Raw genomic sequence first — 26703 nt, 5'->3', positions numbered from 1 at the left:
CACACACACTCTCTTTCTCTCTCACACACACACACACACACACACACACACACACAAACACTCTCTTTCTCTCTCACACACACACACACACAAACACACACTCTCTTTCTCTCTCTCACACACACACACACACACTCTCTTTCTCTCTCTCACACACACACACACACACAAACACACACTCTCTTTCTCTCTCACACACACACTCTCTTTCTCTCTCTCACACACACACACACACACACAAACACACACTCTCTTTCTCTCTCTCACACACACACACACACACTCTCTTTCTCTCTCTCACACACACACACACACACACACACACACAAACACACACTCTCTTTCTCTCTCACACACACACTCTCTCGGTTGTCCATCGAAATTCGATGATGACGTCCACGCCTTTATCGGTGAGACTTTTGATGACTAAACAGTCCTATCCTGGACCCACAAACTCTATTGCAGGTGGGACATATATATGCAATGGTAGTAGTAGTGGTGGCAGTCATGGCTGTATTTCTCCTGGCTCGCTTCTGCTGCCTCATGCTTGTCCTCTCCATCTCAAGTGTATGAACCCCATCTCTACACAGCTTTTGCCAGATGGTACGGTCAACAGCAACAGCCTCCAGGTCCTCGGGTCTGATCTTACACTTCTTCAAGGCATTCTTCATCTGATCCTTATGTCGCTTCTTCGGTCCTCCAGCTGAACGTCGACCATGATGTAGCTGGCCGTAGAGCACTCTTCGGGGCATCCTTATCACATGCCCCAACCACTGCAGCTGGCGCTGGGTGATCATGGCCTCAATACTTCTACAATTGGTCTTTTTAAGTATTTCAGTGTGAGGCACACGATCCCGCCAGGTAACCCCCAGAATGCGCTGAAGGCAGCTTATATGGAAGCGCTCTAGGGACTTGATGTGACGGCTGTAGGTTACCCAAGCTTCACAGCTATAAAGTAGGGTGGTGACACAGACCGCTTGGTATACGGCTACACACACACACACACAAACACACACTCTCTTTCTCTCTCTCACACACACACACACACACACTCTCTTTCTCTCTCACACACACATTCTCTCTCTCTCACACTCTCACACACACACACTCACTTTTTCTCTCTCACACACACACACACACACACACAAACAGGTGATCTATTAAAGAGACAAACATCACACAGAACTGAAGAATAACCCGGAGAGTGACGACTAGACGAGTGCAGACGGTCAGACTGTTAGAATCTGGAGGAGCTGAAGAAGATAAACTCATCTCACCTCAAACTCACAGCAGAAACACACTCAAAAAGAAAAGAGTCACTGAAAGCCTTCAGTAAATGCAAAACATGAACCATTTATTACCATTCTGATGTCCATTCAGGTAAGAAGCATGACAAAGATATTAGAAGACGTGAACCAAACACACACGAGTCCCATCACTCCAGATGTCAGGAATAATAATAATATTAATAATAACAATATCTCATGCCAAGTGCCTTTCATCTGTCTGATGTCAAGTAGTTTCCCTGCAGACGGCCTGCACCGAGGTTCACAGTCGGAGGTCTCACCGGGAGAGACAGACAGACAGAAGACAGTGAGCTCACATCTTTGGAATGATTCCCGCCAGTAAAGCTGGATGCAGAGGAAGGGGTCCTGACCCCATGATGACCCACATTAATGAAGCAATCGATTGAGCCCGAGAGCTGGAGTGTGAAGCAGCGCCAGGCTGAGACTCCAGCGCTCTCTCAACCACGCTTTCGCTCTGAACGAACACGGAGAACAAACTGGCGTCAGACTGAAGCGGCTGCATAGTGTGATGAGATCCTGAGCGACCGCTGGAAACAAATCTCTCACATTAGGACAAGAACCTGTTTGCACAGTTTTAGCTAATTCAGATCAGAATTAAATAAATGCATATCATGCTGCAGATGAATATTTTTGGCATTAGAGTAATTGGGAATGTGCTTAACAGTCATGAAAATAAACAATCGATGATTTCTCAGAAAACCATGGAAGCCCATTTCTGCCACAGGATAATACAAATTAAAATAAAAAAGGGAATTTCAAAGCTTTAATCTCACAATTATGACTTTTCCCCTCGCAATTTTAATCTTACATCTCTCAATTCTGTATCTTTGTTTCTACCGAGGAATTAAAAAATAAGGGTAATTTCAACTTTTTATCTAACAATACAGAATTTTTTTTCTCAGATTTAAAAAAAAAAAGTTTATCTCAATTTTAACTTTATATTTTGCAATTCTGAAGAAAAAAGAGATAAACTCAAAATTCCCCACTACAGAATAAAATATAAAAAAGGTCATTTCAACTTTTGATCTCACAGTTCTGACTTTTTTCCTCAGAATTGCAAAATATAATCTCAGAATTCTGACTTTTTCTCGTCGCAGTTTATATTTTATAATTCTGATTTTCTCCCAGAATTCTGAGTTTGTTTTCTTCCACCACAGAATAAAAAAATGAATTGAGTTTATATTTAGAATTGCAAGCAGTTCTGAGCTCATATATCATAACTCTGATATTTATCTTACAATTCTGAGAAAAGAAGTCAGAATTGCAAAAAACTAATTTAAGAAAAGTCCAAATTGTGAGATAAAAAGTTGCAATTACCTTTTTATTTTTATATGCCATGGCAGAAATGAGTTTCCATAGAAAACAGGCTTCATTTTCTTTATGAAAAACATTTCTTTTGGTGATTTTGGAGTGATGTGGGTGTTCTTGAGCGGTACAAACACACCGAATCATTACTCAAATAAAGCAAACAAGCCTGTTTTTCAGTCAATAAAGTTTTACTAGACATAGAGCAGCGTCTGAGAGACACACACTGCTCTGATGCTCTTCACAGACTGTACCATTCACACAGAAAACACAGCACACCGCTGCGATCGCTCGAATCCGTGAAGCCAGGAGGAACTCAAAGATGACGATGATGAAATGGAATCTGATTGGTGGGTTTTTGCATCAGTCGGTAGGAGGCGGAGTCTGTCATTGGCGGACGTCCCTGTCAGTCACGGAGGGGCGGAGCAACAGACGAGCACAGCTCGATCTCGCGTCTTTACTTCATAGATCTGCGTATAAAAATCATTTGGATAAAGTCTCTCGGGTCATATTCTGATTTTCCTATACCTGCGTATTTACAAACTCAAGCTGTAGTGACGGCCTGGTAAACATCTGGCGGATAAGTGCTAAGAAACCTCATGTACCTGGACAGAAATAAGAACGCATCATAACAGATAAACTCCGCTTTAAACCTGCCGTCCGAACACAGAAAAGCACAGGAGGGGTGAGAGGTCATGCAGGCGGATGGACACAGGAAGTGATGTAAACGGCCATCGGATAATGAAGGTCTCGCTCAGACCGGAAGCACCATCGTTCCTCAGCTAAACACTCATCCTGCTCTCCCTTCCGCGATATAATAGTTCCTGTATTTCCTTTATAATAAACTTAGTTAAGTACAATAAAGTAGAAAAATATGAGAGAAGGTATACACAGTTAGTGGTGTGTGGTCTGTAGTGACTGTGTTGTGTGCTGGGCTTCTTTCAGGTCCTCCACCGGCTCCAGGCTCAGATGGTCGAGGTTCGGTCCATTCCGTCTGCGGAGAGAGAATGGAATAATGCATTAAAAAACTATATTTCACTTCCATCTTCCCGGCTCATTTTGACTCGACAAAACACAAGCTTATAAGAGAGATATAATTTCATTTTTTTCAACTAAAAAGATACGTCTCATCAATAAATTTGCATTAATGAGTGAATGACCATTAATTTCAAAGCTTTTACCACGTTTTACTATGTTAGTAATTCTTTGAAATTCTTTGAAATTTCACATTTAAAGCAACTACAGCAAATAAACTGATGCGAGAAAAAAGGTGGGTGGTGTGGGATGACGCTGCGCTGTGATTGGGTAGTGTGGGATGACGCTGCGCTGTGATTGGGTAGTGTGGGATGACGCTGCGCTGTGATTGGGTAGTGTGGGATGACGCTGCGCTGTGATTGGGTAGTGTGTGGGATGACGCTGCGCTGTGATTGGGTGGTGTGGGATGACGCTGCGCTGTGATTGGGTAGTGTGGGATGACGCTGCGCTGTGATTGGATGGCGTGGGATGACGCTGCGCTGTGATTGGGTGGCGTGGGATGACGCTGCGCTGTGATTGGGTAGCGTGGGATGACTCTGCGCTGTGATTGGGTAGCGTGGGATGACGCTGCGCTGTGATTGGGTAGCGTGGGATGACGCTGCGCTGTGATTGGGTAGCGTGGGATGACGCTGCGCTGTGATTGGGTGGCGTGGGATGACGCTGCGCTGTGATTGGGTAGCGTGGGATGACGCTGCGCTGTGATTGGGTGGTGTGGGATGACGCTGCGCTGTGATTGGGTAGCGTGGGATGACTCTGCGCTGTGATTGGGTAGCGTGGGATGACGCTGCGCTGTGATTGGCCGTACCTCCTAAGGCATGCTCTGTCATGCTGAGGCACAGAGACTCCAGCGTGGGGTTGATCTCCAGATCTGTCCCCGGAACTTGGCATTCTGGGAATGAAAACAAGAGCATGTGATCAATGGCAGGGTGAGTCTTGTGTCCAGTTTACAGAGGCAGCGTGTGTAGACGCTGCACGGCATAAATGGTTAGTATTATGGTTTAAAAGGCAGAAATGTGAGGTTTATTCTTGTGTAAATCTAAATGTAGTGACAGTGTAAGTCACCCACCCTTCTCTGTTCATTTAAAATCTGGAAGTCATTGTTAAATGTTATTTTAACATTTATGCTCAGTGCTGCTATTTTTATCTGTTGTTCGATGGTTTTTAATATAAAACTGATGAAATGATTTCAGTGTGTATCAGTACTTCTTCCAGCACATATTAGCAGTACAGTAATAACACTGATAACTGTGGTCACTATATCATGTTCTCAAGTTTTCATATCGTTTCATCTCTACTCTGAAAGGCTGTGTGTTCATCTGTATGGATATGATAAAGCTGAAGCAGCGTCTGTGGAACAGGAAGTACCTTGTTGCTGGAACAGGAGCATTGTCTGAGGAGACGTGTGAACAGGAAGCGAATGAGTTCTCTGCACCGAACTTCTGCTCTGGCTCGGCATGCTGTTACTGCCTCCTGGATTCCCAAACCACAGGTTCTGAAACACCATCACACACAGCCTGTCACTGTCAGCCGCTTGAGAATCAGGTTCTGTCGTCTGGTTGAGAGTTTAGAGTTTATTATCCAGTAAAAGCTCTTTTAGTGTAATTATACAAGCGTCCAGCTTCAGCTGCTGCTTCAGAGTCAAATCTGGACTGATTTTGATCAAGTAAACATCAGAATAACTGCAGTCATCTCCAGATGAACACTTACTGGACTGAAGCAGCTCAGCTTTACTTGATTCTAGATATAGAGTGACCACTGATATTTAGATCAGTTTATGTCAGCATCTGCTATACTGTTATAAACAAGTCTCATTGACTTACACTGGTGGCCAAAATGATCAGAACACTAGTATTATCAGCAGCTAAACATGGCTTTAAGTCAGTTATTTGTATCTTCTGCTGTAGTGTGTCAGTAGGAAATATCAGTTTACATTTCCAAACATTCATTTAGCCATTAATTGTAATAATCCAGTGAGATGTTTGAGATGTGATGTTTGATGTTTGAGATGTGATCATCACAGAAATATTAGCATCTGAACCAAATTCATATTTTTGCTCAGTTTGAGTCTCTGAATAAAATTGAACCTTTTTCCTTCATTTTCTCACTGCATCAGATAATATGAGCCATAAAGCCTGACGGTTCAGATATGATACTCAACACACTGTGAGTGTTTAGTGTGGTGTGTGAGAGACCTGTCGGCCCTGTGCGCTGACGGCGGCGGGGTTAGCGAGCGTGTGTCGTGGCGATGCTCCGGTCAGACCGCCGGCGCTCATCAGCCCCATGCGTCCGGCTGGAGGAGCTCCTCGCGGGGGCATCTGGAAGGGCCTCTGGCCCCGTCTGCCCAAACCTGCGCTCACAGATCCAGCTGTGGGCAGAGAGTTGGATCCGTACTGCTGCCACCTGCGCACACACACGGAGTAAACCACTGATCTAATCACTGATCTATATATAACGACTGGATCGCTCATGGCGTTCTAAACTAGCGACAGACAGTGAAGCCACCAGAAGTGTTTAAACCGCCATCTTACTAATTATTAAACATGAACATACATCTGATAATAGTATCAGAAAAAATTTTGAATATGCAAATACAAGCCTCTGTTACTATATTGCTCTATGCTGTATTGTAATTCAAAGCTTACCATGCATCATCTTGGAAATAAAACTTCATGTCTTTAAGTCTGTACCATATGTGACCCTGGAGCACAAAACCAGTCATAAGGATAAATTCTGTGAAATTGAGATGCATAAATCTGCAAAAAAATCTAAATATTGAGAAAATCTCCTTTAAAGTTGTTCAAATGAAGTTCTTAGCAATGCATATTACTAATCAAAAATGAAGTTTTGATATATTTACGGTAGGAAATTTACTAAATATCTTCATGGAACATGATCTTAATATCCTAATGATTTTTGTCATAAAAGAAAAATGTATAATTTTGATCCATACAGTGTATTGTTGTCTATTGCTACAAATATACCTGTGTTACTCATGACTGCTTTTGTGCTGCAGGACACATATAAACCAATAAGGTATGTGTATACAAAGCATAAATCTTTATTCAGATTTCAAAATTAGCACTTTTCAATTGTAACATGTTGAGGATCTCGTCCGTCTGATATTCATCATGTTCATCTGATATTCACTACTGTAATGTATTTGAACGTAACCTGTTTACATACTTTTCCATTGTAAGAATGCACAGGGATACTGACTTGTTAGGTGATGTTTTCTCATTAAAATCTAACGATTTCCTAGTAATTCAATGGGAATACTAGGGAATACAAATACTCAAATTAATAATAAATACAATACACAATACAAATTGCACTCACCCTCTCCGGTAAACGCTGCTGTCCATCACGGTCTTCCGCGGGAAGAGGCGGAGCAACTTCAGAACCTGCTGTTTCCATGACAACAGCCGCTTCTTCTGCGTCTCTGTGAACGCCTGACAAACACACACTCATGATGAGCCTTGAGACGACGACAGCATCGATCCGAGCATCAGTAATGAAGCACGTCTCACCTCGTGTGTCACACATTTCTCTATGAGCTGCAGGTAACAGCTGATGTTCTCCTCATCCGGTCTGGACACCAACAGCTGCGTACAAACTGAACACACAGACAACCTCAACACAAACAGCGCAGATAACAAACTACAACCAGAAAAACAAAACATTCGAGTTACTTGAAATTACAGTGCAAATAAAATTAAATAAAACCTACTAAAATAACTAAAACTGAAATAATAAAAAAACCTATATAGACATTTTTAAAAAATGACAAAAAATAATTAATAATATTTAAATATTATTTTTATTTAAAGCATTTAATAAAAAACAATTTAATCAGCATTAACCTGTTAATTGTTAAAACTAAATTTATTTTATTTTAGTATCATTGAGATATTATATTATTGTTATTATGAATTATTATTATTGATATTAAAGTTTTTGTTATTATTTTGAATCGTTTTTTATTTTTACATTTACATTTATTCATTTAGCTGACGCTTTTATCCAAAGCGACTTACAATTGCTATACATGTCAGAGGTCGCACGCCTCTGGAGCAACTAGGGGTTAAGTGTCTTGCTCAGGGACACATTGGTGTCTCACAGTGGATTCGAACCCGGGTCTCTCACACCAAAGGCATGTGTCTTATCCACTGCGCCATCAACACCCCCCATGGTGGTTTTCATGATATTCATTTCATTATATTTTGAGTGTGTGTGCGCGTGCGTGTGTGTGTGTGTGTGTAAGTGAGAGTGAGTGAGTGAGTGTGTGTGCATGTGTGAGAGAGTGTGTGTGTGTGTGTGTGTGTGTGTGTACGCGTGCGTGTGTGTGTGTGTGTGAGTAAGTGAGAGTGAGTGAGTGAGTGTGTGTGCATGTGCGAGAGTGTGTGTGTGTGCGCGTGCGTGTGAGTGTGAGTGTGTGTGTGTGTGTGTACGCGTGCGTGTGTGTGTGAGTACGCGTGCGTGTGTGTGTGTGTGAGAGTGAGTAAGTGAGAGTGAGCGAGAGAGTGTGTGTGCGCGTGCGTGTGAGTTTAAGTGTGAATGTGTGTGTGTGAGTACGCGTGCGTGTGTGTGTGTGTGTGTGAGTAAGTGAGAGTGAGTGAGTGAGTGAGTGAGTGAGAGTGTGTGTGTGCGTGTGTGTGTGCGAGAGAATGTGTGTGTGTGTGCGCGCATGTGAGCGTGTGAGAATGGGTGTGTTTTGTGTGTGTGTCTCTGTGTGTGAGTGCGTTTGTAAGTGAGTGTGTGTGTGTGAGAGAGAGTGTAAGTGCGTGTAAGTGAGTGTGTGAGGGAGTGAGTGTGCGTGTACCTTTCCCCATCACACGTGTGAACTGTCCGGCGATGTCTCCGTCACTGATGGGTGCAGACGGTGATTCTCCGTCACACGCTGGAGGATTATGGGTCTGGAAGCCTTCGCTCTCCTTCTCTTCCCCGGGATTGGCTGCTTTATCGGCAGGTGTAACTCCAGGCTCCACCTCCTTATGGGCAGCAGTGGGCGGGGCATAAACTTTGATTGGCGTGATGATGATCTGCTGAAGCTCTTGTAAAGCATTCCGAACGTTCCCGCCTTCCAGAATATCCTGAGATCAACAACACAATCTACGATAAGCAGACGGTTCAAGACGTGCAGAACACAAACCAATCCAGATGATTGATTGATCGTTTACCTTTTCAAGAGATTTGAGGACGCTCTGTCGTTCTCTGAGCTTATGTATGCTCAGAGCGATCTTATGTCGAGCTCCTTTCGTCACGTTCTGAAACAAACACCAAAAATAATTAACGCTGAGTCTGATTAAGCAGCTGAATGTTAAATGTGGCACAAACTGCTACAGTATCTCATGATTCTTGGAATATTTCCTTCACAGAAGCTCCTCGGGCTGCACAATAACAGGTGAACTAATAAATCACAATTATTTCGCTCAAGAATTCTAATCATGATTATTAATCACGAATGTTTTCATTTGAGAAATTTTTCACATTTTATTAGAATTACTGCACTTTCACGTGAACACAAATTAAGAGAACGCCAACTCACGCCCAAGGTTTATTCACCTTATTTCTCTACATTATTAAAACTGGTCAGAAGCAGTGAAATTCCTAATAAGAATTACAATAATTCCAAATTATGTTAATGATTTCTATTAACCCTCAACACATTAGAGTCCGTTTTGACCCAGAAGAGACATTTAAAAAAGTCTAAAATGCATAGTTTTTAGTAAGAGACTGAAACTTTGCACATGCTTCCCTCAAAATACACATTTATTTTTTTACATTGATTTAAGATTGATAAAAAAATAACTGGACCTGAGTATGTATGGAGCAGCAATATGTGACAAAGTATTTTTTGTAAATTTATCTAAGAAGTTATATTAGTGTCAGAAAACTTTGGTTCCTCACACACTTCTGGGCCTTTTTTTGCCATTCTTGTTTTACAGGCCAGTTTTGTTGATAATCATAAATGTGCGCCTATTGACAAACAGTTCCAATGTGAAAAAAATTATTTCTTTTTTCATCTGAAAGTGAAAGTTTATGCAAGTAAAATGAATTTTAGTTTGAAAACTTTTCAGAGTAATATTTATGTTGTTTTGTTGAAAATAAATATTTGGGTTTCATAAATTTGGACTCTTTTTGAGCATCAGGAATTGTTCATTTTTTGTGTAATTATTGTAATTAATATTAGGAATCTGCATTACTTTTTCTGGCGTGGCTCATTTGTAATTTCAAAAAATTTCTCAATTGAACCACTTCACTTGTGCACCAATGAGAATGTGTGGTGGGCGGGGCTTTGAGGTCACATGAGCCGATCAGGGCGGAGCTTACCTGCGACTCCAAGTGCTGCTCTGTGAGAATCATCATTTCTTCATACGTCATCTGAGAAAAGAGCGATGCGTATTTATGCAGACGGAGACTCTTCAGCCAGGCCGGCACGTCTGCAGGAGAAACACACACACACACACACACACACACACAGAAGGTGACGTGTCAGAAATAGTGCTAGGCCTGTTGCAATAATCAATACATTGACTTGTCGCACAATATATGTATATGACCTCAAGTATTTTTGGTGATGCAATATATTGGCCATTATATTTACATAAATTATAAATTAAGGGAAGTCGTGGCCTAATGGTTAGAGTCAGGCTCGTAATCCAAAGGTTGTGGGTTCGAGCCCCCGGCCGGCAGGGATTGTAGGTGGGGGGAGTGAATGTCCAGCGCTCTCTCCACCCTCAATACCACGACTGAGGTGCCCTTGAGCAAGGCACCGAACCCCCAACTGCTCCCCGGGCGCCGCAGCATAAATGCTGCCCACTGCTCCGGGTGTGTGTGTGTGTGTGTGTGTGTGTGTGCATTTGTTCACTACTCACTGCTGTGTGTGTGCACTTGGATGGGTTAAACGCAGAGCACCAATTTCGAGTATGGGTCACCATACTTGACAATACGTCACGACTTTACTTTGACTAATGTCAGCATGTTTTGTACATTCCACTTGCACCGGTGTCTTTTGCAGCTTCTCGTACATAACGTGGTGTAGTCATGAGCTGCTAGTTCAGATTTAAAAACAGCTTCTACAGAAAGACTTTCATCTGCAGACTTGGCCTTGTTTAGGGATCTGACGGAGATCTGACTGCTAAGTAGAGATTGTGTTTTTCAGCAATAGTGTGCACCCTTAAATGTACAGAGAAAAGAAGGTCAGGGGAAAATCTCCAAACAAGTTCTTTGTCCATTTTTCTTTTTTCTACTTGTTACTTTGCACTTTTTGTTAGAAAATGTTTATTTACTATTTATTCAAGGTTTCTAATATTTGGATCATTTCCATTATCTAAATGTTCTTAAGAATGAAGTTTGTTGTCATGTGAAAGTGCCTTCTTGCATTATTATGCTGTTATATTATGATTATATATTCAGTGGCATAAAATGGTCTTAAAATGACAATAATATCTCTTATCGCAACTATTTTTGGGGTAATATGACAGGCCTAAATAGGGCTGGGCGATACGGCCAAAAACATTATCACGATTTTTTTCATATCAGCTGATATCAATAATTATCTCGATAAATGACAAATCTTTATTTCAAGTTTAAAGCCAGATTTTTGCTCCAAAGTGAAAGTTGTAGAAATAACTTCGCTTAAAATAAATATCTTGATAGAAAATGTAATTTCTTAGTTTCTGCATATTCTAATGAGTGATATTGTTTGAAATCAAGAAACAGGTTTGCGTTGCCTGATAATATTAATATTACTTTTTTGCACATTTGATAGTAGTAGCTTGAGATAGGATGCAATCAAAATTCTAAAATTCTATACACATGATAATTTACAAACCATATAACGACGATTAGCCAATCAGAACGCTGTACTGTAACAAGCTGAAGCAAGTTCGTCATTTTACGCGCAAAATGGTTCAAGTGTAAAGGTATGATTTTTCCTTGTTTAGAATTTAAAGACATTCCCCTGAAGTAATGCTGTAAGTGTGACTGTGAGGGACTGAGAGCCGATAGGAGAGCTGGCATTATCGATGTGTGGTCTTTCATACAACAGTGCAGAGCAACACGGTGTTTAGTTCCTTAAATTAATCTGCTTTTGAACGAATCGAGTGAACCAATGATTCAACGGCCCATTCAGATGGACTCACTTGCTTCATTTCTAATTGAATCAGCCGTTTGTTTGATTTGAATAATTGAATAATTTATTAAAACGGAATTGCTGCCACCTACTGGTGGTTTTATTGTTTTATTTATCCATGACAGGCTTAAACCAGCCAAGGTGCCAACACAAAAACACATGCAGCAATATTGACCACAATTCCTCCATTTCAGGCCCCAGAGGGGAAAAGGCTAATAAATAATAGTTCATTTAATAAGGCTGCTTTTTCATTAAATAAAAACCTTTTTAAAATGAGACTAAAAAAATCTGACTTGGGAACATGGGTCGCAGCTCTTAATTTTGAACTCCCAAAGTGCATTAGACAGAATAATTTAACTTTGCAAACAATTTTCATTTTACTTCAATTCTTCATTTGTTCTTTTTTTTTTAAATAAATATCGCAATAAATATTGTATCGTGAACTTCATATTGTGATATTATCATATCGTGAGATTTTGACATCGTTACATCCCTATTAGCAGCGTTTAATAGAGCGGCACGGTTCTGAATAAATTGAAAATCACGATTTTTTGGTCTCGAATAGAGATCACAATTCTCCTATGATTCTGAACTAAAAAAAATTATGTGCGACAAAATATTATTTGCTGCAGTCTACTTAAGCGTTTAATTAATTTGAATGAATTAAACAATTTAATAAATATGTATTTAATATATACATCAATTATTAATATTAAAATGATGAAAAAGTGGTTTGGATGAATGATTCAATGACTCACTCATAAATACTTGTTTCATTACTGGATGAATCAGTGTTTCTGAACGAATCTCTTGAATGAATGATTCAATGACAAATACATTTTTTTACAGTCACTTGTCGCCACCTAGTGGACAAACAATGCAATCAACAAACATTATTTGAAGCGCCAATTACTTTTGATCGCTACCGTAGACATCAGTGTTTATATCCGAACTATACACTTTTATTCCAGGATTTCTGTGATCATATGAATCACTGTAAGGCAGATATAATACTGTGTTGTTGAAACGACTGTTTCTTACCTAAACATATTTCTCTTTGTCAGCACAAACACAGATCTGAATATGATTCTCTCAAAGCTTTAACAGACACAGGTGACTCGATGTCATTGAGAAATAAAATCACGTAGGTGTTTGAATTGAGATTGCGATCTTTTAACGATTACTCGTACAGCTCTACTGTTTTGGTCCACTTTGAGCATAAACATTATAGACTCTTCATGCTGTTTTAATCGAGGAAAATGATATCGCGATAATTATCGTTATCTATTTATCGCCCAGCCCTAATCAGAAAACTAGCGCCGTCCCTGTCCTATACTGTAAAGCTGCTCTGACACAATCTGAATTGTAAAAAGCGCTATATAAATAAGTGACTTGAGCGTGTGATGAGACCGGTCACCTTTCATCCCGCTTCCGTCCTCCTGGAAAGTGTTGCGCGAGTTGCTCTGTTCCTCCGTCTGTTCGCTGCCTGATGAAGCCACGCTGCCCTGCGGCGACAGAGGGGCGTGTTCTGCTCCGGACACGCCCTGACACCCGCCCCCCTCCTCCTGGCTCAGCCAATCAGAGCTACAGGCCAGCTGATTGGCGGGTGTGAGAGACATGGAGGGCTTCATTGAGCTCGGCTGCACTTGACCAGTCAGTCCTGTGGAGCGATTATTACAGATATTACATCCAAACTAAACACTGACTGCTGCAGACTGTTCCAGCTCTCTGTGTTTCTGATGTGCACTTTGGTCCTTTTCAGGGCGTTTAGGTTTTCACCGATCAGATTTCTGAAAGCTTCGTTTACATGCATGATAAAAATATGCATGTTTAGATGTGCATTACAGCGTATTTGCAGTGCATCAGTTGCTGCCTTCAAAAATGGAGAAACTATAATTAAGTGTTGGAAATGTTGAACAAGCTTTAAATATGTCTCGCTGCAGAACAATCCAGATTCAATTTTTTAGAAAAACAAGTGGGGGTTTTTTTGTTTAAATGCAATCGCAAGTTTATTTTACAATTCTGACATCTTCCTCGCAAGTCTGAGTTTCTCTCTCACCGTTCTGGCCTTTAATTTGTAACAGAAAACAGTGGCAAAATATCTGTTTAGGAGTCTTAAGCCCCGTTCACACTATGAACAATAACTATAAAGATAACGATATTAGCGTCCACACCCGCAGACGATATCGAGCGCTTATTCTAAATGTTAGAAGCCAGTTTTAGTGTTAAATAGTTTTCATAGGTTAATAGTACTCAGGGTCTGCACTCAGTTTGGGGTTTTCCTGTTATACGGTATTTTAGAGCGAACAGTGGAGGTGCAACAATACACTTTCCCACGGTTCAATAAATACCTCGGTTTTTCAAGCACAGTTTACAGTTTAGTTATTTTTTGCTATTTTTAAATGCCATTTAAAATCAAATAAAATAAAAAAACTTCAGTACACTTCAGTATAATGTAGAAAAACATAGATTATCATATGTCTACTTCAACTTTCTTTTATGTTTATCACCATTATTTAATGCTATAAACACATGTAATGTCTGTTTGGTTCATGCTGGACGCCAGAGGGCGCATCACAGAAGCAACAGAGCTCATGACGCTCCAGGAAATCCCTGATATGGACAATATCACTGTAGCTGCATAAGAGAAGACAAAAACACTTTGAAGGATACTGCGACACTGTTTATCTGTGTTCTTAAAACCACCTCGGGTATTTTAATTAAATATATTTATAATCCATTGTTAATTGACAGCCTTTATTACAGTACAGAATATATTTCTGCATCATTCTGCGATAAGAAGAACATCAGATCAGGACGGAAGCTGTTTCTAACATTCGTCTGATGTTGTGGAGAAAAGTGTTATACAGGTTTAGAAGCGTTCCGCATTAAGTCATCACAAGGGAAGATGTTCGGCGTGTGTTGCTTTTTCAGATTTATGCATTTCCTCATCTCAGAGACTCACAAACACACAAACAGAGCCAGCTTGGAGACAAATAAAACACATGGAAATATTTAAAAGCAAAACACCCACACATGCTCTGATTGGTTGAATTCATCTTTTTCTGTTGCTTGTTTTGAGTACTGCGCGTGACATCATACCAGCGTACTTTGAGGTCAAACTGCGTATCCGCTATGCAAAATGCCTACAGGTAGGCAGGTCTGCGTTTATCATGATTAGATTAGGATTTAGAGGATTAGCATTTCAATAAGCCGTCTGCGGTGTTTCAACTATGTATCTTAATGCTGTTCAGTTTAATTTTCCTGATAAAAAGACTGTTCAACTCTTAATATTTTGTATTTATATTCTCCCTTTAAATTTTCTCCACCCCACATAAAACAAATTGAACACACCTCTGCTTGTTTTTTTTGCATTTCCATTTGAAAGAAAATTGTCACAATAGTGTTTTCATGATAGTTTTACCGTCACTCCCATAGACGCTGTATTAGAAACACCCTCACGTTAGCATTAACAGGTTTTTTTGTAACCTGACTCAAAAGTAATATAGCCTAATATAAAATACAGTTGTTTTACTCCATAGTAAGGGCAATTCATACAATACATTTTAAACTGCGCTACTTTAATACCATCTCTGAACTTCCTACCGCTACTCTGCTGTTCTTCCTGAATACCTTGATTGACAGATGTCTCGTCCAATCAGTGGTGAGTAATCTATTGTCAAACTGTACCTACCTCTTACGGTTTGTCTGATTTGTCCTTGTGTTTTCTGACTTATTAATGATTTCAGAATTGTTGCTGTGTTTTCTGAATTGTTATTTTGTTTTTTAGATTTGCATTTGCGATTGTAATTTGTAATTTTGTTTTCAGAATTGTGATTTGTTTTGCACTTCTCAGCCACCGTAAATATGTGACCCTGGAGCACAAACCAGTTAGAAGGGTCAATTTTCTGAAACTGAGATGTATACATCATCTGAAAGCTGAATAAATAATCTTTCCATTGATGTATGGTTTGTTATGATAGGACAATATTTGTCTGAGATACAACTATTAGAAAATCTGGAATCTGAGGGAGCAAAAAAATCTAAATATTGAGAAAATCTCCTTTAAAGTTGTTCAAATGAAGTTCTTAGCAATGCATATTACTAATCAAAAATTAAGTTTTGATATATTTATGGTAGGAAATGTACTAAATATCTTCATGGAACATGATCTTAATATCCTAATGATTTTTGTCATAAAAGAGAAATGTATAATTTTGATCCATACAATGTATTGTTGGCTATTGCTACAAATATACCTGTGTTACTGATGACTGCTTTTGTGCTGCAGGGACACATTTAGTGAAGTAAAGCAGGCGTCAGATGGACAGCTCATTACCTGTGCTGCTGTTGACAGGTGAGGTCACTCCTCCCGATCCAGGGAACGCCATGTGTCCGTTCTGTCCGTACGCCGGCTCCAGGGCCTCGGCGGAGCAGGGCCACTCGTCGGAGCCCTGCCGGGTGTGATGGTACGGAGGCGGCCGCGAGGACAGGTGCTCCTCCAGGTGATTGAGCCACATGGCCAGAGAGTTGCGGTCGTCGAGGGTGGTGGCGGGGTGGATGAGGGCGTAGGACAGCAGCTGGCGACTCTCCTCCACGAACAGGCTGCTCTCGATGGTGTGGCTCAGGACCTTCTGCAGCAGGTTCATGTATTCACACTTGGCTTCGCTGTTGCGTGGCTGCAGCAGGGGCAGATGGGATAGCAGGAGCGACACAGCCTTCTCCTTCGGCTCCTGCTGCCACTGACTGACCACGGCTGGAGAGAGACGAGAAGGAGATTCCACTTTCATTACACTTTTATAATAAGCGATGTTCAGATGTTAAAAAGTTCTGTTTGATTTAAACTTGGACCCTTTTAAAGGGAAAGTTCACTAGGGTTGGGAATCAAAAATCAATTCCAATTCCAGAATCAGATACTTACGGTCAGGAATCGGATATTTGTTGTAAAATTTAAATTTCAATTCCTGTGACTGAATAAAAACATGGGTATTTTCATAATAATTAAGTATATTTATAATCCAGTATTAATCAACGTAGCCTTTATTACAGTATAGAATATATTCTCTGCCTCATTCTGTGATATGAAGCCACACCAGGTCAGAAAATGAAGTTATTCAAACTCTCGACTGATGCTGGAGTAAAACCATGCTATTACATGTGCACTTTTGTTGTATAACAGGTTAATAAATGCTTCTCGTTATGTTTGGCATGTTGCTTGTTCAGATGTACGTTAAAAGCAACTCAAACTCTCAGCACTTGCAGAGGTTGAGCAGCATTTACTACTGACACTGCGCATATATTTATTTCATTAAAAATCGCAGCCTTTGCCCTACTTCATATTTTCAGTGTGCATCTCCAGTAAATGCATCTTGATTTAAAGATGTTTAGATATTTGTACTGAAAAACAAGACAAGAATACTTCATTTTTTGCACATTTAATGCAATGACTTTATGAATTTAAGACATTCCTTGATTCGTGGAACAGTGAATGAAGACATTTAAAGACCTGCAAAATCTCTGTTAAAGGTGCCGTGCTGCGTCACAGGTGGAGCACATAAATGACATCAGTCTGTACAGTACGTGTGAGCTCAAGTTCAAGAACAAAACAGCCCAAATCTAATCACTGTACAGTAGAGCTGCACGATTCTGGATAAATTGAGAATCACAATTTTTTTGTCTCAAAGAGAGATCACAATTCTGAACAAAATAATTTCTGACAAAACATTTAAATAAACTGCAGCAATTAATGTTTATTTTTGTGTTTTTATATATAAATGTATTTTTTTAATAATCCAATTATTAATATTAAAATGATGAAAAAGTGGTTTGGATAAATGATTCAATGACTCACTCATAAATACTTGTTTCATTACTGGATGAATCAGTGTTTCTGAACGAATCTCTTGAATGAATGATTCAATGACAAATACATTTTTTACAGTCACTTGTCGCCATCTAGTGGACAAACAATGCAATCAACAAACATTATTTGAAGCGCCAATTACTTTTGATCGCTACCGTAGACATCAGTGTTTATATCTGAACTATACACTTTTATTCCAGTATTTCTGTGATCATATGAATCACTGTAAGGCAGATATAATACTGTGTTGTTGAAAAGACTGTTTGTGAAGCTGTTTCTTACCTAAACACGTCCGCTCTCTTTGTCAGCACAAACACAGATCTGAACCTGTATGATTTTTTTTCAAAGGTTTAATAGACAGGTGAATCGTTGTCATTTAGGAATTACATTGCGTGGGTGTTTTTCAATCCAGATCGCAATCTTTTAACGATTAATCGTGCAGCTCTACTGTACAGACAGTGACTTGTAGAGTTATATAGTGTGTTTTAATGCCATTTGTGGAGTTTGACAGACCCTGGTCACTGCCTGCTTTGTAGTGATGAAATGATTTGTGGATGAACTAGCCCTTTAAAAAGAACAGTGCTCAAGCATGTCGGTGCGGATGCTGCCGGTTTTACCTGCATTGTTGGCTTCTGCCTCCAGTATGTGTATCTCGGTGCAGTCGGCCAGCCAGTGGTCCAGACAGATGTGCAGGAACCGGGCCTGCGTCCGAGAGACACGCTTCAGCAGAGACAACAGCGCCACCGTCTGCTCACACTCGTTCCAGCCCTTAAACCAGTCCGTCAGAATCCCCACTTGGTCCCGGAACATCATGGCGAGTGTCTTCAGCGTCGGGGGTGGGGCTTGAGGGAGGGCGGGGCTTGTATTAACTGGGGGCGGGGTTACAGGCGGTGCTCCAGTCCACTCAGAGACGCACCGAAAAGCCCTCACATGGTTCTGGAGCGTGGTGGACGCCGGCCAGGCATGGGTCAGTGTTCGGGCTCAGGGGTCAAAGGTCACGGGCGGATACAAACGCAGACGTGACTAGAGCATCTTCACGCGCACACGGATGCCGGCAGCTGCACACAGAGCACACGTGTGTTAAACAAAGCACACAAACACTCATTCATCCCTCTTTCTGTGTCAGATTATCACAGAGCTGCACATAATCAGATTCCCACCATCCTGCAGACCACAGCAACTCTCAGCACGGATTACACCCATCACACGCTACTAACAACCACCGCCAGACCGGGGTCAGAAGAGGCATACGTGTAGACAGATGGTGTAAAACCAGGGGAAATTTATAAGAAATGAGTAAATGCATGTAGAAGAGGGGTAAAGTCAGATGGTGTAAAATAAGGGTAAATTAAAAAAAGATGAATAATAAACAGTCAGAAGTGGAGTACATTTACTCAGATGGAGTAAAATCACACTGATGAGGTGTAAAATAAGGGTAAACGAGAAAGAAATTATTAAATGTAGTCAGAAAATGGGTGAATTCAGTCAAATGAAGGTAAAATCACAGGCGGGTGTAAAATCAAGGTAAACCCAAAGGAAATGAGTAAATTCAGTCAGATGCGTGAACAAAATCACACCGAATTATGTGTAAATACAGAAGATGAGCACATACAGACACACTGCTCAGGTGTAAATACAGTCAGAAGAGAGAAACATTCAGTTAGAAGCGCAGTAAATCAGAAAGATAAGCTTAGAATCATAGAATCGCAGTTCAAGCGATTAAACATGAAATACATCGATGTGAGGCGACCGCTGTTAGCTTTAACACACACACATCACTGTTAAAGCCACAAAACACACACAGATAGAGATGAGAATGATTAAATGAGCTGCAGTGGGTCACATTTGATGTTTATAAATCCTTCATTAGCGCAGAAATGGAATAAACACTGAAGCGCGGCTAACAGGCCTGATGCTAAAGCTAATGCTAACAGCAATCTGACTGAACGCAACATAAACAAACACACACACACACACACACACAGTATAACAATAACAACACACCTGATTCATCATTACACTCAATAACGCACAGATCATGTGGGGAAGCATCGCCAACACACACACACACACACACACACACACACACACACACTGAAGCACAAACCCAGAGCTAACACACACACACACACACTGAAGCACAAACCCAGAGCTAACACACACACACACTGAAGCACAAACCCAGAGCTAACACACACAAACACACACTTACTGAGCGAAACGCTTGAGAACTGCGTGGAAACAAACACAGACGGGCCTGAGGATCACCGGTTCTCCGGAGCTGCTCTAACGTTACCGACAGAGAGCAGCTAGCTAGCTCTCTCTCTCTCTCACTCACTCTCTCTCTCTCTCTTCCACACTCACTGTCTGTCTCTCTCTCTCGCTCTCTCTCTTCCACACTCACTGTCTGTCTGTCTCTCTCTCTCGCTCTCTCTCTCTCTCTCTCTCTCTCTCTCTCTCTTCCACACTCACTGTCTGTCTCTCTCTCTCGCTCTCTCTCTTCCACACTCACTGTCTGTCTGTCTCTCTCTCTCGCTCTCTCTCTCTCTCTCTCTCTCTCTCTCTCTCTTCCACACTCACTGTCTGTCTCTCTCTCTCTCTCTCTCTCTTCCACACTCACTGTCTGTCTCTCTCTCTCGCTCTCTCTCTCTCTCTCTCTCTCTCTCTCTCTCTTCCACACTCACTGTCTGTCTCTCTCTCTCTCTCTCTCTCTCTCGCTCTCTCTCTCTCTCTCTCTCTCTCTCTCTCTCTCTTCCACACTCACTGTCTGTCTCTCTCTCTCGCTCTCTCTCTCTCTCTCTCTCTCTCTCTCTTCCACACTCACTGTCTGTCTCTCTCTCTCTCTCTCTCTTCCACACTCACTGTCTGTCTCTCTCTCTCGCTCTCTCTCTCTCTCTCTCTCTTCCACACTCACTGTCTGTCTCTCTCTCTCTCTCTCTCTCTCTAAATTCAATTCAATTCAGAAAGCTTTATTGGCATGACAAAAACATACATACTGTATTGCCAAAGCATTAAAACAACATAGAAAATGATTTAGAATATCTGAACATTTAATAAAGCTTAGAGAAAATAATAGTAATAATAATAATAGTAATAAAATAGTAATAACTCTTTCTCTCTCTCTCTCACTCACTCACTCTCTCATTCTAACTCAATTCAATTAAGCTTTATTAGCATGATTGTGTAACACAACATTGCCAAAGCATTAACATATATATATATATATTAGTGCTGTCAAACAATTAATCGCGATTAATGGCATCAATTTAGTTTACATAATACATGTCTGTACTGTGTATATTTATTTTGTATAGCCTATATGTATATATATATATATATATATATATATATATATATATATATATACAAACACATGCATGTATGCATTTAAGAATGAGCAAAAAAGTTTAAAAAAAAAATTTTTTTTCAAGGAAGTTGTTTTTGAAAGTGTGTAGAGTGCAGCGTGTAGTGTGCAGCGTGTAGTGCAGTGTGTAGTGTGCAGTGTTTAGAGTGCAGCGTGTAGTGTGCAGTGTTTAGAGTGCAGCGTGTAGTGTGCAGTGTTTAGAGTGCAGCGTGTAGTGTGCAGTGTGTAGTGTGCAGTGTTTAGAGTGCAGCGTGTAGTGTGCAGTGTTTAGAGTGCAGTGTGTAGTGTGCAGCGTTTAGAGTGCAGTGTGTAGTGTGCAGCGTGTAGTGTGCAGTGTGTAGTGTGCAGTGTTTAGAGTGCAGTGTGTAGTGTGTAGTGTTTAGAGTGCAGTGTGTAGTGTGCAGTGTTTAGAGTGTAGTGTGCAGTGTTTAGTGTGCAGCGTGTAGTATGCAGTGTGTAATGTCTAGTGTGTAGAGTGCAGTGTGTAGTGTGCAGTGTTTAGAGTGCAGTGTGTAGTGTGCAGTGTGTAGTGTCTAGTGTGTAGAGTGCAGTGTTTAGAGTGCAGTGTGTAGTGTGCAGTGTTTAGAGTGTAGTGTGTAGAGTGCAGTATGCAGTGTGTAGTATACAGTGTGTAGAGTGCAGTGTGTAATGTCTAGTGTGTAGTGCAGTGTGTAGTGTGTAGAGTGCAGTGTGTAATGTGCAGCGTGTAGTGTGCAGTGTTTAGAGTGCAGTGTGTAGAGTGCAGTGTCTAGTTTGTAGTGTTTAGAGTGTAGTGTGTAGTGTGCAGTGTGTAGTGTCTAGTGTGTAGAGTGCAGTGTTTAGAGTGCAGTGTGTAGTGTGCAGCATGCAGTGTGTCGAGTGCAGTGTGTAATGTGTAGTGTGTAGTGCAGTGTGCAGTGTTTAGAGTGCAGTGTGTAGTGTGCAGCGTTTAGAGTGTAGTGTGTAGTGTTCAGTGTGTAGTGTTTAGAGTGTAGTGTTCAGTGTGTAGTATGCAGTGTTTAGAGTGCAGTGTGTAGTGTGCAGTGTTTAGAGTGTAGTGTGTAGAGTGCAGTATGCAGTGTGTAGTATACAGTGTGTAGAGTGCAGTGTGTAATGTCTAGTGTGTAATGTGCAGCGTGTAGTGTGCAGTGTTTAGAGTGCAGTGTGTAGAGTGCAGTGTCTAGTTTGTAGTGTTTAGAGTGTAGTGTGTAGTGTGCAGTGTGTAGTGTCTAGTGTGTAGAGTGCAGTGTTTAGAGTGCAGTGTGTAGTGTGCAGCATGCAGTGTGTCGAGTGCAGTGTGTAATGTGTAGTGTGTAGTGCAGTGTGCAGTGTTTAGAGTGCAGTGTGTAGTGTGCAGCGTTTAGAGTGTAGTGTGTAGTGTTCAGTGTGTAGTGTTTAGAGTGTAGTGTTCAGTGTGTAGTATGCAGTGTTTAGAGTGTAGTGTTCAGTGTGTAGTGTGCAGTGTTTAGAGTGTAGTGTTCAGTGTGTAGTATGCAGTGTTTAGAGTGTAGTGTTCAGTGTGTAGTGTGCAGTGTTTAGAGTGCAGTGTGTAGTGTGCAGTGTTTAGAGTGTAGTGCTCAGTGTGTAGTATGCAGTGTTTAGAGTGTAGTGTTCAGTGTGTAGTATGCAGTGTTTAGAGTGTAGTGTTCAGTTTGTAGTATGCAGTGTTTAGAGTGTAGTGTTCAGTGTGTAGTGTGCAGTGTTTAGAGTGTAGTGTTCAGTTTGTAGTATGCAGTGTTTAGAGTGTAGTGTTCAGTGTGTAGTGTGCAGTGTTTAGAGTGCAGTATGCAGTGTGTAGTGTGCGGTGTTTAGAGTGCAGTGTCTAGTGTGTAGTGTTTAGAGTGCAGTGTGTAGTGTGTAGTGTGTAGAGTGCAGTGTTTAGAGTGTAGTGTGTAGAGTGTAGTGTGCAGTGTTTAGAGTGCAGTGTGTAGTGTGCAGTGTTTAGAGTGCAGTATGCAGTGTGTAGTGTGCGGTGTTTAGAGTGCAGTGTCTAGTGTGTAGTGTTTAGAGTGCAGTGTGTAGTGTGTAGTGTGTAGAGTGCAGTGTTTAGAGTGTAGTGTGTAGAGTGTAGTGTGCAGTGTTTAGAGTGCAGTGTGTAGTATGCAGTGTGTAATGTCTAGTGTGTAGAGTGCAGTGTGTAGTGTGTAGTGTGTAGTGTACAGTGTGTAGTATGCAGTGTGTAATGTCTAGTGTGTAGAGTGCAGTGTGTAGTGTGTAGTGTGTAGTGTACAGTGTGTAGTGTACAGTGTGTAGTGTCTAGTGTGTAGAGTGCAGTGTTTAGAGTGCAGTGTGTAGTGTGCAGTGTTTAGAGTGTAGTGTGTAGAGTGCAGTATGCAGTGTGTAGTATACAGTGTGTAGAGTGCAGTGTGTAATGTCTAGTGTGTAGTGCAGTGTGTAGTGTGTAGAGTGCAGTGTGTAATGTGCAGCGTGTAGTTTGCAGTGTTTAGAGTGCAGTGTGTAGAGTGCAGTGTCTAGTTTGTAGTGTTTAGAGTGTAGTGTGTAGAGTGCTGTGTGTAGTGTGCAGTGTTTAGAGTGTAATGTGTAGTGTGCAGTGTGTAGTGTCTAGTGTGTAGAGTGCAGTGTGTAGTGTGCAGTGTTTAGAGTGTAGTGTGTAGAGTGCAGTATGCAGTGTGTAGTATGCAGTGTGTCGAGTGCCGTGTGTAATGTGTAGTGTGTAGTGCAGTGTGCAGTGTTTAGAGTGCAGTGTGTAGTGTGCAGCGTTTAGAGTGTAGTGTGTAGTGTTCAGTGTGTAGTGTTTAGAGTGTAGTGTTCAGTGTGCAGTATGCAGTGTGTAGTATGCAGTGTGTCGAGTGCCGTGTGTAATGTGTAGTGTGTAGTGCAGTGTGCAGTGTTTAGAGTGCAGTGTGTAGTGTGCAGCGTTTAGAGTGTAGTGTGTAGTGTTCAGTGTGTAGTGTTTAGAGTGTAGTGTTCAGTGTGTAGTGTGCAGTGTTTAGAGTGTAGTGTTCAGTGTGTAGTATGCAGTGTTTAGAGTGTAGTGTTCAGTGTGTAGTGTGCCGTGTTTAGAGTGCAGTGTGTAGTGTGCGGTGTTTAGAGTGCAGTGTCTAGTGTGTAGTGTTTAGAGTGTAGTGTGTAGTGTTCAGTGTGTAGTGTGCAGTGTTTAGAGTGTAGTGTTCAGTGTCTAGTGTGTAGTGTTTAGAGTGTAGTGTTCAGTGTGTAGTGTGCAGTGTTTAGAGTGCAGTGTCTAGTGTGTAGTGTGCAGTGTTTAGAGTGTAGTGTTCAGTGTCTAGTGTGCAGTGTTTAGAGTGTAGTGTTCAGTGTGTAGTGTGCAGTGTTTAGAGTGTAGTGTTCAGTGTGTAGTGTGCAGTGTTTAGAGTGCAGTATGCAGTGTGTAGTGTGCAGTGTTTAGAGTGCAGTGCCTAGTGTGTAGTGTGCAGTGTTTAGAGTGTAGTGTTCAGTGTGTAGTGTGCAGTGTTTAGAGTGCAGTATGCAGTGTGTAGTGTGCAGTGTTTAGAGTGCAGTGCCTAGTGTGTAGTGTGCAGTGTTTAGAGTGCAGTGCCTAGTGTGTAGTGTGCAGTGTTTAGAGTGTAGTGTTCAGTGTCTAGTGTGTAGTGTTTAGTGTAGTGTTCAGTGTGTAGTGTGCAGTGTTTAGAGTGCAGTGCCTAGTGTGTAGTGTGCAGTGTTTAGAGTGCAGTGCCTAGTGTGTAGTGTGCAGTGTTTAGAGTGTAGTGTTCAGTGTCTAGTGTGTAGTGTTTAGAGTGTAGTGTTCAGTGTGTAGTGTGCAGTGTGTAGTGTGCAGTGTTTAGAGTGCAGTGCCTAGTGTGTAGTGTGCAGTGTTTAGAGTGCAGTGCCTAGTGTGTAGTGTGCAGTGTTTAGAGTGTAGTGTTCAGTGTCTAGTGTGCAGTGTTTAGAGTGTAGTGTTCAGTGTAGTGTGCAGTGTTTAGAGTGTAGTGTTCAGTGTGTAGTGTGCAGTGTTTAGAGTGCAGTATGCAGTGTGTAGTGTGCAGTGTTTAGAGTGCAGTGCCTAGTGTGTAGTGTGCAGTGTTTAGAGTGCAGTGTTAAGTGTGTAGTGTTTAGAGTGTAGTGTTCAGTGTGTAGTGTGTAGTGTTCAGTGTGTAGTGTGTAGTGTGCAGTGTGTAGTGTGTAGTGTGCAGTGTGTACTACACTAGTGTTCTCAACTCATTCTGCTTTGAAAACAAATCCTCTAATAATTGTTGACATCTATCAAATCAAATCAGTTGCGGAGGTTCAATTATGATAGTTTTCTGGTGGACTCCAGGACATTATTGGAAACGAACAAACTGACATAGCTGCAAAACAAGCTCTTACACAAAATATAAATGAATGCCAAATCCCTCCTTCTGATGTGAAGCCAGGCATTAACACACATAATGGAGAAATGGCAAGCGGAATGGGGAGAATGTAAAAATAACACACTTTTAAAAATAAATTCTGTTGTAGGAACAAGATATATTTATTCTTTTAAATCTAGGCATGACCAAGTTATGTATACAAGGTGTGGTATTGGACATAAATTATGTTTTACCCTTTGTAGATTAAAAATATGAGTAGGATCTTTGTCCAAATGACCTTAATTGGATTCAATAAGATCCATTTTTTAATAAAAAAATTTTTGTACAATATTCACTCAAAAGCTGAGGTCAGTGAGGCCTATCGGATTAAAAAAAAAAGGTAATTGTTAAATGAAAGAAATGAATACTAGATTAATTCATGGACATGTATTGTTTGGTGAAGAAGCATCAAAATGTCAATATTGTGTTGACGGTGAAATGTGCTTTTTATTCCGCCCAGTATTTAATGTCATGAGACAAAGTGAAGTGAAGTGACATACTGCCAAGTATGGTGACCCATACTCTGAATTCGTGCTCTGCATTTAACCCATCCAACGTGCACACACACAGCAGTGAACACACACACACACAGCAGTGAACACACACACACACAGCAGTGAACACACACACACACAGCAGTGAACACACACACACACACACACACACCGTGAACACACACCCGGAGCAGTGGGCAGCATTTATGCTGCGGCGCCCGGGGAGCAGTTGTGGGTTCGGTGTCTTGCTCAAGGGCACCTCAGTCGTGGTATTGAGGGTGGAGAGAGCGCTGGACATTCACTCCCCCCACCTACAATTCCTGCCGGCCGGGGACTCGAACCCACAACCTTTGGATTACGAGTCAGACTCTCTAACCATTAGGCCACGACTTATTAATAACCACGAAAGGTTATTGTTACGCCCCATGGCTCGAAAAGGACGTAACAAAAACGGGGACACACAAGAAAGTGCGGATATTATATAAGATTTATTAACAAAACAGAACTTTACATAAAAAAAACAATATAACATGAAGCAGTCAGAAATCAGTGGTGTAAAGTTAAGTGAATGCATGAAATGTAATGAGCTGAAGTAATGTTGGATGCATAAAGTAAAATAACATTAAACCAAAACCAAACAAGACCAGGTCCAGAGTGCAGCCCCCCAGGCCAGTGATCATGCAGCTTTTAAAAGGACGAGACAGGAAACCAACAGCAGGTGTCCTCGATGAACCCATCAGAGAACAATTAGCTGAGAGGCGGAGCGGTCACACAAGTCGCCCAGGGATGACACGCATAACACATGGGTCGTCACACCCCACCCCTTAAGACAGGGGTCTGTCAAGAATCCCTGTAATAACAAAAAAAAACAATTTTTAACTGCACTTCAGTTACCCAAAGGAGCACGCGACA

The 26703-nt window shown here is 41.3% G+C and overlaps 1 protein-coding gene across 7 annotated transcripts in view; it reads right to left on the bottom strand.

The window, feature by feature from the left end:
- LOC306854376 (protein Smaug homolog 2-like) overlaps positions 1–26703 on the bottom strand; it is a 33137-nt gene that overhangs the window by 1339 nt on the left and 5095 nt on the right. Inside the window, exons 1-14 of one of the 7 annotated variants that reach the window (XR_013782830.1) lie at positions 19857–20229; positions 18262–18702; positions 16121–16537; positions 13199–13441; positions 9978–10087; positions 8825–8911; positions 8467–8737; positions 7175–7260; positions 6984–7096; positions 5840–6047; positions 5013–5139; positions 4453–4536; positions 3503–3606; positions 1333–3082 (exon numbers count right to left, since the gene is read on the bottom strand). Coding sequence is in view for 3 of the 7 variants with exons in the window: in XM_079392322.1 (XP_079248448.1) it covers positions 3578–3606; positions 4453–4536; positions 5013–5139; positions 5840–6047; positions 6984–7096; positions 7175–7260; positions 8467–8737; positions 8825–8911; positions 9978–10087; positions 13199–13441; positions 16121–16537; positions 18262–18457 (1971 nt within the window). In the remaining 4 variants the exon portion in view is untranslated. Of the gene's footprint in view, positions 1–1332; positions 3607–4452; positions 4537–5012; positions 5140–5839; positions 6048–6983; positions 7097–7174; positions 7261–8466; positions 8738–8824; positions 8912–9977; positions 10088–13198; positions 13442–16120; positions 16538–18261; positions 18703–19648; positions 19780–19856; positions 20243–26703 lie in introns of those variants that run through there. The other 6 variants (XR_013782832.1, XR_013782831.1, XM_079392322.1 and 3 more) reach the window with 6 other exon arrangements.

The sequence above is a fragment of the Barbus barbus genome (genome assembly GCF_936440315.1).
Source record: "Barbus barbus genome assembly, chromosome: 34".
NCBI lineage: Eukaryota > Metazoa > Chordata > Actinopteri > Cypriniformes > Cyprinidae > Barbus > Barbus barbus.
Note: the sequence above shows the minus strand (reverse complement) of the source record. Positions and strands in the feature narration are given on the sequence as shown.